General features: G+C 41.4%; 1 protein-coding gene across 3 annotated transcripts in view; it reads right to left on the bottom strand.

The window, feature by feature from the left end:
• SV2B (synaptic vesicle glycoprotein 2B) overlaps positions 1-17,234 on the bottom strand; it is a 57,143-nt gene that overhangs the window by 13,133 nt on the left and 26,776 nt on the right. For 2 of the 3 annotated variants that reach the window (XM_026040504.1, XM_026040503.1), the window contains exons 2-6: positions 12,816-13,704; positions 4,014-4,194; positions 3,231-3,382; positions 1,168-1,301; positions 602-691 (exon numbers count right to left, since the gene is read on the bottom strand). In XM_026040504.1, coding sequence (XP_025896289.1) covers positions 602-691; positions 1,168-1,301; positions 3,231-3,382; positions 4,014-4,194; positions 12,816-13,332 — 1,074 coding nt within the window. In that variant the 5' untranslated portion in view covers positions 13,333-13,704. Of the gene's footprint in view, positions 1-601; positions 692-1,167; positions 1,302-3,230; positions 3,383-4,013; positions 4,195-12,815; positions 13,705-16,566; positions 16,660-17,234 lie in introns of those variants that run through there. The other variant, XM_026040502.1, reaches the window with a different exon arrangement.

Genomic DNA, 17,234 nt, shown 5'->3' with positions numbered 1-17,234 from the left:
CAACTGAATTATAGTAATTTGCCACTCACCTCAGCACACACCTTTTACATGATTTTATTACTAACCTAGACCCCTGGCGTGACCTTTTTCACAACAAGCAGCAGACTGGTGAGTAATAACCACTCACTCGCTTTCCCTTGGAGAGATTAAAGCTAGGGTATGAGGCAGATAGGTAGAGTTTGGGAAGCTCATTAGGAGGTACATGAGGTTTAATCAGAATTTGATTAGAAGTCTGAATAGAGAAAGCAGTGATTCAGATCTCCCCATGACTGATCTCTCTCCTGTTTGTTTTTAGTCTCCTGGAGCAGATTAACCAGGTGCATGTGTCATTGGAAATCCCCTGGCCTGCACGCCAGAATTTAACACCAGGAATGAAGTGTATTCACTACAGTGGAGCACAACTGACCAACTCTTGGAAAACCAGGCTGGTATATGCTTTTAAATGTTAGCCCTAAGCCCTTTTTCTGATCTCTGAGGGAGGTCACACTGTGAGTGGGATGCTCAAGTCCCCAGAAAAAGGAATAATATTGGTGCTGTGCTGCACCAGGGAACGTATATCCAGCTCTCCTTTTACCTGCCAGTGACTTGGCTAATAACTCACCGTAAATACCCTCTCTGGCTCGCCCTTGGCTCTCATGTTGGTGTCATGAACTTGCTTTAGGATCATCCAGGCTTCATCGTGTTTTCCTATCTGGAAATACCAAGGAAAGGGAGAATAAGCATTGCTGTTCCCAGCTTTGCAATTTGTTAAAGCATACAAACAAACCACTACTAGAGGCCCAATAGAGTGGAGATAAGGGCAAAGAGCTGAGAATATGGATAATATTCATGAGGAGTGCAATATTTCTGTGCCTGGAGAAAGTAGTTACTCTAGGAGAGGGATCAGGGATGAAGATTTATGTTCAGACAAGGGTAGAGGAGATGTTTCAGCAGACCTGAGCTCTACTCCCATCTCTGCTAAGGACCTGTAGGGTAAGCCTGAATTAGGTATTGCTGTGAAAGGAGGCTAAATAATACTTGCTATCTGCAGGGTCAGTGTGTGTGTAGGCTGGAAGGAGTGCTTTTGTTCTGAACTTGTGTTGCATGCTTTTGATGGGGCCAAGAGACACAGATGGGGACAGAAAAAGGACCAGTCATCTTTTACTATGTTCAGGTGAACCATCTTACCTCCAGCAAAAAACGTGGGCTTTCAGGCATGAATTTCAGTGCSACCAGAGAAGCGATGCAGGGCAGAGAGCAGACAAGCACAAAGACTCTCCAGCTGTGGAAGTGGTACTTGGTTCCCATACTGAAACCCCAGCCTGGAAACAGCAAAAGCCAGAAAGAAAAATATTGACTAGGCACTGGATTTTTCTCTCTAAAGCAGCTCTGAACTGGACTGTACAGCTCTGCACAACATGAGGACAGGCTGAAAGTTTCCTATATTTAGTAATGACCTCTTAGAGGCTCAATAGTATGTTCAATAGAGAAAGCACACGAGTTCATATTCATAACAGAAAACAGCATGCATTCTTTTCCAGGATCTGTCTTTTGAAAACTTCTTTTATCTTTAAGATTAGCAATCATCTAGAAATAGTAATAGCTCCTTGCAGCTACAGACTAGCAACATTGGGAAGGGGATAGGATCCAAGGCATTAATTTATTGCTTTCCACTGATGTTATAAAGAGTTTGCAAGGGTTAAATCTTCTCTGACCTGAAAGGCATGTTAGACACAGCTGCTGCAAGTTTCATGGGCACTTAAACAGGTATTTCCTTTCCTGTAGAAGTAGGCTTGAAAAGTAAGATTATTTTTTCCACACCTATAAACTCAGAAAAAAAAAATCAAGATCCTGCTCGTGCATTAGGGCTCTCCTGTCTCCTGCTACCCTGCAAGGTCAGACAGCCCCTRCCATGGAGCAGCAAGGACAGTGTCCTTCCTGTGCTGCGCCTTTAGGGACCCGCACCAATGCAGACCCTTCCTCAAAACACACTGAAAGGTAACCACAAACAACTACCCCATGCAAAAGCTTTATTTGTTTGTTTTTTTTAACTTAGACTCAAATCTTGAAAGAAATACTTTCTCATCTTTTTCCTAAAGATATTTTCATTGACGTAACACAAAAATAAAAAATAATTTTTCTTTTAAATTCTATGAAAGTTGTATTTGCCCTGGTCATGGCATTGCTCACTCTCTTCTCCCCAGTTTCCAAAATAGGGAATCATGGGACATCCAAAAGAAAAGCTCAAGCACACAAAATACAAAAATACAAGTTACACAATATCAAAAATCATCTAGATAAAAAGYATAATGTAAATACATAACAGTAATGTAAATATTATACTTTAAGGGCATTTTAAAACAAATGCTTTTGCAGATAATGAAAGTTTATTTCAACCTGACATCACTAGGCTGTAAATTTATATATTTCTTCCAATAATCTGTGTCTTTTTAATGAAAACCATGAACATTTCTTTATACTGAATAGATTTTAAGCATATTAAAACAGAGATCATAGATAGACRGATTTCTACGCTTTTCTTCAGGGTCTTTGTGGCCTGTCCTACTTTTCTCAGACAGGATTCTGCAAACAGCTGGTGTCAGTGGATACCAAGGGAATTAATCTTTCCCAGTAGATATTTGCTGTCTGATGTTTTCCTAGGAATATGCACATGAGTTACCAGGAAGACCACGTGACATGCAGATTTTTTTGCTCCTCAGGGCACTCACGTATTTCAGAGTCCTCCTGTCTACTGTTTCTCTGCCACTTCCAGTGCTGCACGGGGAATCCATCCCATTTCTGAGCCASATTAGGTTTAATCAGATGTGCTCCCCAGCACATTACATGCCCAAAAGATGCGTCTCCAAAAACACAACCACAAGAATATTGTCATCTGTCTAAGGAAAAGAATATGTGTTGCCCTCACTACTAACATTCTTAGCACTAATACGACTAATATTTTCCATCTTCAAGTTGTTATAAATTCTACTGTGTAATTGTTCTGGTAAAAAAAAGAAAAAAGAAGTTTGGTGTATGCTTGCTTTAATTCTTGAAGAAGTTAAAGTGATGAATTACAATACTATTGTGTATATCTWATGTATATCTAACCAGGCCTCAAGCCCTGTGCATTTAAGATACCCATTATTTTCAGTGTGTTTTATGCTCGGACTAATGTTACGTGTGTGGGCTTGAGGTAACGTGGTGACRCAGGAATGCACTGCTGCCAAAAGCTGAAAATAAAAAGCAATTACCATAATGTGGAATGATGCTCCAGGCCATCGCTGAAGCAAAAATGCCACCAATCATCCAGAACATGCACAGCCAGCTCAGGTGTTCTCCTCTCTTCTCCCGAGACAGGAATTCAGAGAAATAGGCAAACACRATGGGGAGAGATCCCCCAATACTGAGAAGAAAAAAAAACATATGAGAATAAGAGTATTTTTTCATGTCTTTGTATGAATGAGTTATGATTGCTCATATTAAAAGGGAAAGTCACACAGATTCACTTCACACATGGAGGAAAAGTCCAAAGCTCTCTTTGGTTGGACTCAGATATCAGAGATAAACAAGATYCATGCTACGCTCTGAAAGTTAGTTTTATTACATAGTTTAAACAAAGGTAGCATAATGCCCTTTTCTTCACGTAGATATCTCCACTATTGTTCTTTGGCAAATTCTCATTTTAGAGAGGCCAAAAACAGCTAAGCAATGGGAATAAGGTCTCACTGGAGGCCGGACTGAAAAATGAAATAGACATTTATCAGTCTCTCTAGTCTTCACCTACAATTTGGGCAGTGAAAGAAAAACATTAATGACCCAACCTTTTTATTGGCAATGCTTTTGTTGGCTTGCCCAAGGCACCTCCACCATGCTAGACAAAGAGCTGGACTGTCCCAGCTCCGTGGCCAAGATCTCCAGAGCAGTCCAGCCAATCCTTCCTTTCCACACCCCACAAAGCCAATATTTGCACAGACCCAACTGAGCAGTGACATGGGTAAAGGCCTGGMTAATAGACTAGCCGTAGAGTTACCCACCCGAGGCCAGAGATAAGGCGGCAAAAGAGAAAGAATCCGTATCCCTGGACGAAGGAGGAAAGGAAAGCGAAGGCAGCATTGATTGCAAGTGATATGATGAGGCATTTCTTCCTTCCCAGTTTATCAGCTAGGCCACCCAATACGACAGCCCCCACCATCATTCCTAGGTAGACTATCAGGCCTAGAAGAGAGAAAGAGAGATACAGTGAGTTCAGTAGCAACCACTCTCCTATTTTTCAGGTGGGAATGCTTTGCCCRGAGTCAACATCAGCAACTGTTCCTCCAAATTATAGACAACTGCTGCCCATGACCTTCCTAACAGAGGAAAATGGAGATGGAGATTTCACTGAGGCCCTGTCCGCGCCTTGCAGGTATCCTAAGGATTTCAGTGAAAGCCCRTTTTGTTATGAACCAGCATGTAGGAATAGATATGACCCGCCTAAGCTTCTCTCAACTTCTCACTTTCCCTAGAGCTGTGAGTCAAAGCATAGACCTTAAAAAGAGCTGCTTGCAGGCAGATCTAAAAAGCTCTTTGCATTTTGTGAGTGACCTCAGGAGACACTGTTACTGTTCCAATGATAATCATTAATATTCCTTAATTATTTAAACAAAATAAAGCTGCTATAAAATCTAAAACTCTAGTAACTGGTTATCCATTCCTTCTCAGTTTTGCACCTTGGGAATGCACATAGCCTGCTCCAAACACAGAGTGGGTGCCTTAAAGAAACTAAAAAATTTTCCTCTACTCTGTGCATTGCACATGGAAGTAGAAGTACCTCCACTAACGCATAATGAACCGTTTCAGGTACTAAAAACTCCCTGTTCGCTGGTAGAACTTAGCAGTGTCCATTAGCCTGGATCATCACCTACTGCATTGCACTGCAGTTCGGACACATCCACGTCCAGCCAGACCCACGTCTTCCCTTCCCCAGCCTCACTGCTCACATATCCCCTGCACGTAAGCAATGGCCAGGCATAAGCAGCTTAGCCTGCACGTGTCCCAGCTATGTGCCATCAACTATAGAACAGAAGCCTGGTGTCTTAACTCCACTCACCCCCCTGCACACAAAAGGACAGAGTGTGGACAGAGGAAGCTCTCTCTGGTTGCTCTTCACACTCAGAAAACTGTGACAGGAGAAAGACTATATGGACAAATCTCTCTATAGGTCACCTATTCTACCCATGTTTCCTTTGGAGCCTCTCACCTCTTTCACTTTCCACAGCACTACCTAGAAGGATCAGGCTGTAAACTCAGTGTGACCTGCGTAGTGCAGACACGTGCTGTTATTGAGACAGGATCTSATGTCTAATTAAAGGACAAGTTACAGAAAATAGTAAACCTTGATCTGAAACTTTCAGGGGAAGGGAAATTCCACTACTTGTCTTGACAGTTTGCATTATAGATTAATCAGCTTGACATTGTTAAAAGAAAAAATTCTACATAATTTCACTAGACCTTTCACCATGGGGTCCTCAAAAGACAGTTTCATTGATCACATTAATATATTTAGTGACAGACTGAATATGAGAGAATGGTTCTCTTCTCCAGGTATGCTTTCTGTATCCAGCTCCATATGTGCTTGCAACCCTGGATGCAAAGCACGGTGTCCTTGGCTGTTCTAACAAGACTACCACCAGGAGGGCCACCTATTATATTGCCTTTTCTCTTCTGGGGGYAGTGGTGTGAGTAGAACTAATTAATTACTTTCCTACCACCAGGGATTTTGTTTTTCATTTATTTAATTAACTTTCAAGACTGAAAGACTTCAGTGAACAAAAAGAATTCCCACAAAGACCCACAAGCTTTGGTCTTTTTGCTAGCAAAATTCCTGTTGAAGCCTTCAGGACTTATGGGTATGAGAAGACTACAGGAGCAGATATATAAGCATTTAAAACACRATAGCATGAAATGTAAATGCGTACTTGAGGAGAACATTTGAGAACTTATTAAAAATCATACTAACCCCAAAACTTAAAGGAAATTTTAAAACAATGTTGTGAGCTTTTAGCTTGGCTCTTGAGCCACCTCTAACAGAGATATGATCCCAGCCAGAAGGGATGATGCAGCCTGTATCTATCACTGGTATTTCACAGGCACCTATTCTGCAGGTGATCCTTGCCAGGACAAATGAGTGGTTCACAGCACTGTTCAGCCCACACTGCCAAACCCGAATGAAAAATGAATCATTAGGTAGGAGATTTTTCTTTTCTTTCTTTCTTTCTCCCCCTAGTCCCAGAGAAAACCCCTGGATGACAGGTGTTCATCCAAACCTCTTAATATCAGAAAACATTCTGGGTTAGGAGAGGGAGGTAAAAAAGGTTGCTACTGTATTTTAGCCCATAATTTATTATAAGTGAGTACCTTTGCTGTCAGCAAACTGGGGTCTGGCTAAGGATGACCCCAGAAAGTCCACAGCAGAGGGGGAACAGTGGATGCCCCATAGAGATGAACGTGTTAACTCCTCAGAAAGATAACTCCTTTTGGTCATGGTGCACCTGACTTGGCCATTTTAGCTGCAACAAGTGCTACAGCCCCTCCTGTCAGCAAGGGCTTTCAGTCATTACACTCAGTGGAAGAGTTTGAAAATAGCACAGTACAGTGAATGCCTGTGGGAAAGCCTTCAACAGCCTCACATAAAATTCACAGAAAACTAAAGAGCTGAAATTCTAATAAATTTATGGTTATGACTCATCCAATGCTGAAGTTATAAGGAAAATATGCAGCCACTAGGTTTAATCCCACCAGAAAAGTAGTAACATAAAACATTTTCATATTAAGAAATTCATTAGCCTTCATTGAAGCTGCATACCTTGTGGTAGGCAAGAAGCGAGAAATTAAAATCTGAAGTTCTAGAAATGGAGGCAAGTCACATTATATGGCTRTGCATGTGCTAAACCATCTTATTACTATATCAGTGTAATTACAAGTGGACTCCTAAGGACTTCAAACATGAAAAGGAAAAATTCGTGATTGATCCAAATCTCCATCACAAGCATGAATCATTTTGTTGGCAGTCAATGGGATTCAAGTTCTTAAAAATTTAGGCAAATCTGAAAATAGTCCCTTTCAAATCATGAAAAGGAATCTGGGAATAAGGGAAAAAGTCAAGCAATGGAAAGAATTAGTCCTAGTGCTTTGCATCAGCAGGGATGTGCATTTATTGGGTACAGGAGCTCCTTACCTCTGCTAATGGGTTTACCCAGCCCACGTAACAACAGAAGTGTGGACACTTAACTGCTTCTCAAAGCACAGGACACTAACAGGACATAAGAAAGCTTTTGATGGAGGGAGAAGCATCCTGACCACCCAAAAGGATTATGACCCTATCTATTCTGCAGGTCCTATTATAATGCAAGCCAAACCCAAGCAACTTTGCCCAAGCAGCATCTGTCATGTAAGGATGCCCTTCATAGGTAGAAACAAAATTTTATGAGTTAGGTCTGTACTGCTGGCAAGATGGATGAGGCAAAGCACAGGATCAGATCGCATGTGAGGGAGAGCAATAAAACCCAGGAGCCCCGAAAGATTCATTCTTTTACGACAGTCAGCATTTCCCAGAGCAAGAAATGGCCTCAGCAGAGGGTTAGTTGGAGATGAGTAGCTTTTTCCCCGCCTTTTTGATTTTTTTTTTCCATTTTGCTTGTAAGTTTGTTAGTGCATTACCCATGAACCTCACTGACTTCACAAACAGAAATCAAATGAAAGAGTTTGCACTTGCCCTGCTGATTAAACACAGGCAGAGATGTTTCACCTACTAATAATAATCCTACCACTGAGAAGCAGGTCATGCAACTGCAACAAGACCTTCTATTTCCAGAAGTCAGGGGCAGATACCAGGCAAATTCAAGTGAATTCTTCGCATTTGAGCAAAAGGTGGCTGTGTGAAGCTGCCAGGTCTTTGATGCCACACTGGAAACACATGCCAAGGACTTCTGCAAGCCCTGCCGGCATAGAGCAGGTGGGTGTTCATGCTCAGGTTGTTTCACAGTCCCCACCACCAGACTTGGCTCTAAGTGCARTATTCATAGGACCATCTGATTGCCTGACAATCAGCCCCTGAGCTGTATCTACAAAGAAGGACTCAACCATCCCCAAATTGGACCTGCACAGCACTTTTTCCACCTCAAAGTGTCCCCATGTCACAAAAGAATCTTTTTTCTTCCTAACATCCAACACATGCCACTGTCACTGCTCAGGATGACRTCTCTTCTCACAGCAGCATTTCTGCCAAGAGCAGTTTGCTATGGCAATGGGAGGGAGCTGATTCTGGGCTTCCAAGCATTTATCCAAAGGAGGGGGAAAAAAGTGGAGAAAAGCTACTGAGCTTTGCTGAGCRGATTAGGATTTACTGTAATATCAGGTAAATTTGGGTCAATGAGAAACTGAGGCTAAATTTTATCTTGGCTGATAATAAAACAATCTCTTCACAGAAAAGCAGGGATGTTTCTGTATAATAACTGTGTAATTACTAATAGGACTTCTTTTTTTTTTCTTCTTTTTTTAATAAAATTTAAGCTAACATTCCAAAGACAAGAATATGATATTCTCCTTAAAACCTTACAACTAAATCATAAACAGAAAGGGACCTGTGTGTCCAAAACCGTGAGACTTTATTCTCAAATTCATGTGGCTGGTTTGTAGTCATAGACAAGCGTTTAAATTTCTCTTGTCTCAGGCTACTGGGCTACAAAACGCTGCTAAGAGATGTGCATCTCTGGTAGTCTGGAGAGTCTGATGTTTTAACTGTGCCTTGAGGTTTTATATGCAGGATATTAAAAAGTTTAAGACATGATAATGCCACTCTCTTTTATACGGGCTGTGTAGTTACTGCTCTGTGCTTGTATATATAGCATTGAGTCCCTGAGAGCCAACTGATTACATCTAAAAACATATATATACACACATATAATCTTGTATGTTCTCAGTACATAAGTGAATATGTTTATGACTCTTCATTTGATTATCCCTATCAAAAAAGCATGAAGATTCCGTTTTAATAAATTTAATAGACGCCTTATTGTCATCACTAGAAAAAAAAATCAGAAAAAGAAGGTCTATTACCTGAAAATGAATATAGACATGAAAATAAACTTTTCACATGTTAACAAGACTATTCTTAGCCACTAGCATTAAAAATCAATAAAATCAAAGTGCTAAAATATTTACAGTTTTTTTCTTCTTTCCTGAGCTTTCCTTTAAAGTAGCATTTCACATCACAGAAAACCTCTGAATGTGTCTTGTCCCACTAGGGATAGTTATGGCTAAAATAGCTGGTAATTTGCATAAGATGAGAGGTTTATTTTCAGATTAAAAATGTAAACRTTTTCAAAGATGTGTCACATTCGTTTCACACATTTCATGCAACACTGTAGGCATCTATTTGTAATTTTTGCATAATTTGGCCATAATTTGCTTGATATTTTTCTACTCCTGCTTTCAGAGGAAGGAAAAATGTGCAATACACAGGGCACTTACTGCAAAATGGCCTTTTACCAAAAGGTGAGCTTCTCTAAATTGGTCTTCAGGGAGCATCTATTCTAGCCCTTATTTGTCTGTTCTTGATTCTGAGAGAATTTGATCACTTACCTGATTTACCTCCCATTTGTTCCTTCCCAGCATCACTTSTTGCAGCTGAGACCTTCTCACGTGATTAAACACTGGCAGCTGCCCAGAGGCAGCCCCAGCCCCACCCGGGACAACCTGAGCACGTCCCCTTCACAAAAAGGCAAGGAGATGAGCAGTCACCTGAGAATTAAGATGAGCTCCTCCATCAAAATCTCTTGGTACCTGGCAGTAATTAAGAGACTAACTTGTGTATGGATAATGACCCCACATTGCTCCACGATAATTTGAGGAAAAAGCCTCTAATCAATTCACCATTCACTTCATGCAGACGCTCTCTTGCAAGATCATCACTGCACATGAAACAGAAGTTGAGGCAAAGAGCTCCGATTGCTGCCCATTATTTTGACAAATGAGCTCATAAGTTTCATTAAACCTTACATATTAACAAGATTAATTTGCAACAGCACAAGCCCATAGAGACCAAGGAAATGGAAAGCCTGGGGGAAAAGCATATGGTAGAGKCTCTGCGCTGTGCTAGGAGATATATTTCTAGTCAGTGGTGTATGGGCACTGAAGCTAATCCAGGAAAGGTTTTGAGGAAGATTATGTTCTTGTTTCCATCAATAGCATTTTCCCAGCCTCCCTCTCCAGTAGCTGATATGTGCCTGTCCTTATCACGCAGAGCACCCGAAGGTGCTCAGAAGAGGGGAGAAACCCTCTTGCAGGGCACAGTACATGGAGCTCCAGGCTGTGCTGGAGACCTCCTGTCTGCAGCAACTTGCTGTCTGTCAAACCACCCACACTCTCCTCTCTGACGCTGCCCTGCTGCTCTAACAGGAGGAAACTGCTCTCCTCTCCAGTTCAGACCCAGAAATCCACACTTTCCCCCAGCAGCTCCATGCCCACACCAGCCTCCCCACAGCCTCACTGGGCAGCACRCTGCTTGGTGCCCTTGAGTATTCATTACTCATATCAATGCACTACTCCGCAATCTAATGCTTCCTAAGCCAGTCTTAATCCCTTCTCACAAAGGATCTCAGACCTCAGATCCAAAAGGAAATACGTGCTTAACTTGTTGCAGCAGAGAAATATCCAGCAGCAGAAAAAGTATCTTCAAACTGAATCAGAGCTCTACCTCTGCTACAGCACCAGTAAAGCATTATGATAAACACCCACTTTCCTTTCTGCCTTTCAAATCTCTTTCAGTCTGACAGGAATAGACCTTTATTTTTCAGAATACATATATATATATATACACACACACACACACTCTAATTAAAGCCACAAGATGGCATGTATGCAAGCTCCAAGAACAGACCCCCAAAATCAACTAGACCAAGGAAAAATCAAATTGTTCTGCAAAATCAGCATCTCAAAAGCACTTGTTAAAAGMAGGCAGGAAAGGCAGCAAGAATGCTGATCCCTAAATTAAAAATTCAGGGTTAGATCTGTTAGCATACAGTAGGCTAGAACAGGCTGGGTACAGACCCAAATGTCTCTTTACTTATCCAGAGCTTAGCAGAACACACTGACCTTTAAACCTTGCAAATACTGAGCTGAAAATGGCAAAAGAACGGGTTCTCATGAGATTTCTTGCTCTTTTTTTTTTTTTTTTTTTTTTTTTCCAAAACCTGTGGTCAAACCAGAATAGCTCATAGATAGATAGATTGAAGTGTTTGAATTCTAGTGCATACTAGAAACAGAGATAGAATTTCTACAGAGATAGAAATACATGGGGTCAGAGTTTCAAACAATGCTTTCTTTCATTTAATCACTAAAATAAATGACCTGATTTTCTTTAAAAGGCTTTGTCATTGAAGAGGTACCCAACCAGGTACCTCATAGGGATGTGGTGAATTCCAAAGTTTCTTTGGAACCAGAATCCAACCGTGAACAATTCACATTTAAAAATCAGACCTGAGCTCTATCAAGTTGGGAATTTTAAGTTTTTGTTAAAAGCAAACATATTATCAAATCTTTTATGGCACAAAACTTGATAGAAAGTGAGCCAAACTGTAAATAAACAACATTCTCAGAGAAGAAATAGAAGAAAAGAGTAATGTCTTAGATACACCAAGATGAGAGAGCTATATAAAGACAACTATTGTCTACGCCACAAGTAATACAAATCAAACTGAGCTGAGGCCCAACACCTAATCCAAAAAGTGCATTTACTTTGAGTCAAGCAGGGCTTCTAGGCCAGAATGCAGCAACTACTGATGATTTCCCTATGAACTTTGTACAAACCCATYCAGACACACTATTACCCTCCTAAAATGTTCTTCCAAGAGCTACTTTGTTTGCTTTCCAGATGTACTGCACAATTGCATGGCTTGCTCTCACTATGAGGCATGCTGGATGCCTTTCTGATTCTTAGATATTTGTGAGACTTCACACCAAATTTAGTTTATAATGTGCCAGGGGAAAAAAAATGTTCCTCCAAATTGTCCCGCCCAGTTTCAGTCACAATAACTAAGTCTTTGTATTTTGACCGCATGGAGGAGTCAACAGTGATGCAAAGTGGATGCTGGGAGTAGCCTGGCTCTTTAGTACTCATGCAAAACACCGATTTAATTCCACAGACCCAAGAAGAAATCTCTATAGGCTACTGCTGACACAGTATGAATTAGCAAATACCTCTGGCTGAGAATTCAGCACGCCAAAGAAACTGGCTGCACAGATCATCTGCTGATTTGGTCTTTGGACTAAAGAAAGAGAAGGCTAGATAGTGAAAAACTTTGGAGAACAGGGAAGTACTGGCAGCTGCAATGTCACAGCGAAATGATCCAGAGCAAGAAGACCTTTAGCTGCTATATTTATCATACCTGAACAGTACTGTTGTTGGACCTCTCATTAAGTTAGTTTCTAAAAGCAATGAAATTCTAGTCACTAGATGCTCTGGTAGGAAATGCCACCTTTAACTTTACACAGGTCTCTGACRCTCCTAAAATTTGCCTTGTGGATTTACTGACTACAAATTGCCCAATTCATTTAGATTCTGCTTGCAGCTGCCAGTGCTGGAGCCCTAACAGTTTCTGACAGGAGTTGAGACGTGGTGTGAATCTTTTGCTTTGAGTAGCTGCCTTCCCAACACTCCTCTCGAATCAGATCCACCCAATCTTGGCTATGTATCATGCAAAAAATGGGTCACCAAAAGATCCTGAAATCAGACAGCCAGTAGAAGATATTTTAGGTACTGCCTACTCTAAGAACAACTGTGTGCAAGCAGCACTTACCGAGCATCCCCTTGTTTGAACTGGATAAGCACATATCCTTCTCYGCACTGGGCAGAACAAATCCAACCACAAACACCTCCACTCCATCTGCCATCAGCGCCAGCCCTAGGACAACGAAAAGTGTCCACTGGAAGCGTCCGTGGCCACACTCCTCAATGATGTTCTCATACTGGTGGGCAAGCTGCTCCTCATCCTCCATCCTCTCGGCCATGAGGTCGGCACGGTCTCTGTACTCATCATCCACTGCAGGGGCTCTCTTCTTCTGCTTGGCTTTAATGTCATCTGGGTGTGGGATTCCCTGGTACTCCCCCTCATAGACCTCATCATCTTCATCATGGCCCTCTGTAACATCACTCTGGGCATCTTCTTCATGAGCAGGTTCRTCCCCACCACGGTAGTAGCCATCATTGGGTACATAACCTTCATAGTTACCATCCTGGTACCTATAGTCATCCGAGACTTGGTTTGTCTCCCTGCCCCCTTGATAGAGGTTTGTATTTCTGTATCCATCATCCATTCTGAATGTAGATTTCTAAATGCTGTAGATGAGCGTGTAAATTCTCTAAGGTATGCGTATGTATTTGTGCAATTTCTGGTATCGGTTACTTGAACATATCTTCTCTCTGCTCTTTGGAATTGGTGTCATACACAGTTTGCCAGACTCAGAGAGTAAGTATTATAAATTTTTTCTCTTTGGGAGTGTCTCACACAGCTTTTGATACTTCACTTTTCAGCTGTCATTTGTGACTTGCTGGATGGCTTCCTTCCTTCGGGTGGGAAGAGGTGAGGCTACTGACTGGTAATCAGGGAGGGAACAGCAGGTAGCACAGCCAGGGAGCTAGGAGGATTTAGGTTTTTCCTAATTCATCCTGGTGGTGAAGGTCATGTCCTGAGAAAGATGAAACAATAGCAATAAGTGGTTGAGTTTAATGCCTAGCATTCTGAAAACATACTTTTCTTTCTCAAAAATTGGCCATAGAGTATTTGGGGAACATTTTTGCGACAGGAAGAACTAAACACCTCAGGACACTGAAGGGCATTAAAGATTACTAAGTAATGAAAGCAGAAACCAAAAGTAGCATCTAAAATAATGTCTAGTCCTAGACTGTCATCCCTAAAAATCCCATCTCCCAGATGCGATGTTGGTTTTGACAGGGAAAAGAACAATACCAAGTAAGGCTGCTTGAACAGAGCTTTCAGGTACTACAGATATTTGTCTATCTATTCTAAATACATTAATCCTTGTTATTGATGACTGGCTAGAATCATAATGACACAATATGGGCTTGGAGTTGTTTTTCATCCAGATCCCCAGTTTTGTTTTATTTAATGGAGAGTTTTCCCCCCTCCACGAGTGTCTCCCTGTCTGTGCAACAGATGCAGAGCTGACATTCTGAGTCTGCCAAAATAAAGTCACCCAGTGTCACACTAAGCGTTGTTCTTCCATCAGTGCRGGATGCTTTTCACAGAGAGTAAAAAATTAAGTTAATATGGAACCACCGCTCTCTGCAGGGAAAACCTTGGGAAGCCAAGTCACATCCAAACACATTCCCATTTTGGACACCTGACTTCCATTATCTTTCAAGTGATTTGCAGCCAGCTGGCTCGYCAGTGCATTACTGCAGTCGTTCCTGCACATGGCTGTTGACAAGGGTTTTGAAAGACTTGTGTGGAAAACTGAGTGGAGGCATGCCAGAAAAGCCAATACAGAGCAGACATACACAAAAATATAGACCTCACTTGAAATTTGAGCTAGCTGCCTAAATTAAGTGTAATAAAGTGTAAATAAGCTGTGAAACAAGCTAGGTAGGCACATGTATGTTTACATGTAGGCATTCTTATCTATACAGCCAGGTGACCTACAGAAGCATACACAGATACGCTGGCATTGAAATTAGTGCTGTAAATAAGTGCTAGGTAAATAAGTGCTAGGTGTGTTCAGGATGTTAACTCCATGGTATACAGAARTCACACAGCTAGAATTGCTCCAGATGAATAATTCAGTAGAAGCACTCTCACAAAATGCTGCAAGCGGCATTGCCCCTTCTGCAAGTGTTGCAGACTCTGTGGCAGCCCAAAAGCTCTGGAGAAAATAAAGGGCCTGATCTCTTGTGTGTGGAGTTGCCTCTACCTCCTACAGTCATAGCCCTACCTGGTCCAAACTGTTCAGGGGAGCTTCTCCAAGAAGCATCACAAAATCTGCTCTTCTGCATTTCTGTTTGGCTCTGYATAAATTTGCAGAACATGATCATGACATCGTGACTGCAGGTCCGAACAGAGCATCTTCCCTCACGCTGACCACTCTGCCATTTATTACTGCATTCAATGGGTTTCCTGTTCCCCTGCCTTTCGCTGAATCACACAATGCATTTTGCATGAAGTTAAAGAGGCAGCAAGGATTYTTTTTAAGGATTGAAAAAAGAAATCAATACATTTTAAAAAATGGTGAGATGAAGAGACTATTGCATATAATAATAAAGAGGAATATTTGTATGAAGGACAAAGTACTAATATACAAGGGAGTTAACACATTTGTCAGCCATCAGAATTTAAATGGTTTTTACAGATACGGTTTCAATGCTGGAATGTTACTGTTAATAACCATTAAAAGAACACCTCTACCTAAAACATGAAAATATTCAAGGATTTTTGAGTTACAAGTTCCTATTTTGGGGTATATTTGTGCCATGAGGAAACATTGTGTTCTCCAAGGCAATAAAAATGTAGTCCCATATAGAYATATCCTTTTGAAAAGCAGGGGAAAAGGCTTGAAAAGGAACAACGTGTACTAAGGAATATTAGCCCTTGTTTTGGAAGTCTTCAAGCATCATTTATGGGCAGGGCATTYATGTTTCAAAGTGACCTCAAATAATGGACCACAAAATGTAGTGATCTCATTGTTCTTGTCCTGCTCCGGTTGCTGCGAAAGTAAATTGAAAATCGGTCTTTGGATATGATAATAATAACGATTAATCAACAGGTCTCAAAATTCCTAAGCCACCTTTTGAAAAGTCTAAGTCCTTTGGGTAAAAATTATGTTCTAGAAGACCAACCACTAGAAAACCCTTCCTTCTCCAAGATGCTGGGTCTAGAGGTTGGGTTATCTGCTTCCTACACTAGCAGGACCACAGAATATGACACACTTAGAGAAGGTCTCTTTAAGCATCTGTGCTCTTACATTGATTTACCAAGATTATTTCTACTGTAAGGCATTGCTTGCACCCCAGACATCAGAGGAAACAACAGAATGATCTGATGATAGGATTCAAGGCCTACATCTCCCTAATCATACTTCACAGTGACGCATTAGAGCCAGAGAAAAATATACACATTATACTGAGCCTATTACAGCTCTGGGTCCTTTAAAACTTACAGTTGCTGCTTCAAGACTTGCAAGCAAAGCTTAAACACACAACAAATGCAAGATTTCCCAAGGCAAAAAGAACAGAGGGAGGGAAAGAGAAACAAGAGAGCCTCTCTAAAGCAGTACTTTCAAGGGGGTGTTAAGGTCTATCTTCCATAAACAAAGCATAGGAGACAAATCCAAAGCAAAGAGAAATACAACTCCATTTCCAGCTTGTAATATTTTTCCTCTAAATTCTGCTTCAGTATTTACTCTCATTTTATTTCCCCACCAAACAACACATCTCAGCAATTAGCCTAAGACTAGTAAGCACACAGCCTTCACTTAGGCCCCTATTTCTCATACTATAATTTAGCTTGCATCAAGGCTTTAATCCAYGCTACTCACCATACAACTTGCTTGCACCCATTAGCTCTTCAGTGAATTCAGATATTGCACGCTCACCCAGGAATTAAAGCTCTATAATGCAGGATAGCAGCCCACAACCCTGCATACACTCACATCAAAATCCCCACCTACATTAAAGGAAGGATTGGGAGCAGAAGGCACTTTTAAGAAGGGTTGCTAACCACCTGCACCTGTGAAAATGCATATAAGGGAAGTGCTAGGAAAGCTTGGGTGATGAACTCTTTGTTAAAGGGTAGTAGAGCCTGAAGGAGAGAGAAAGAGCATTTTTTATGCAAGCAGCCTGACAGCAAATGATAGTGCAGAAGGAAGCTGGAGGTTGCAGGAGAGCTGAGTGCTGCCAAAGCAGCCCCTAGTGCAAATCAGCGAGCAGGTCGGTTATGGAGAGGTGATTTTCTACGTGTTGAGTCTTGCTGCAACGAAGGAGTTTCTAGGAAAGAGGATTATTTTGTGGAAGCTGGGGCTGAATGCAGCTGTGGGTGAAGATCTGTACGTAGTGGAGAGAGAGACACTGTTAGAAGCTGGAAGCCACATATTCTTTTTRTCTTTTCATGTGAAAAAGGGGAAAACTTTCCAAGTCAAAAGCTGAGGAGAGAGGTGATATGAATGCTAGTACAAARGAAGCAGTGTTAAGGAGTGCAGGGACATGG

Source organism: Nothoprocta perdicaria, unplaced genomic scaffold (genome assembly GCF_003342845.1).
Source record: "Nothoprocta perdicaria isolate Ctin4 unplaced genomic scaffold, notPer1 scaffold_26, whole genome shotgun sequence".
In the NCBI taxonomy this organism is placed as follows: domain Eukaryota; kingdom Metazoa; phylum Chordata; class Aves; order Tinamiformes; family Tinamidae; genus Nothoprocta; species Nothoprocta perdicaria.
This window is presented reverse-complemented; position numbering and strand designations above follow the sequence as displayed.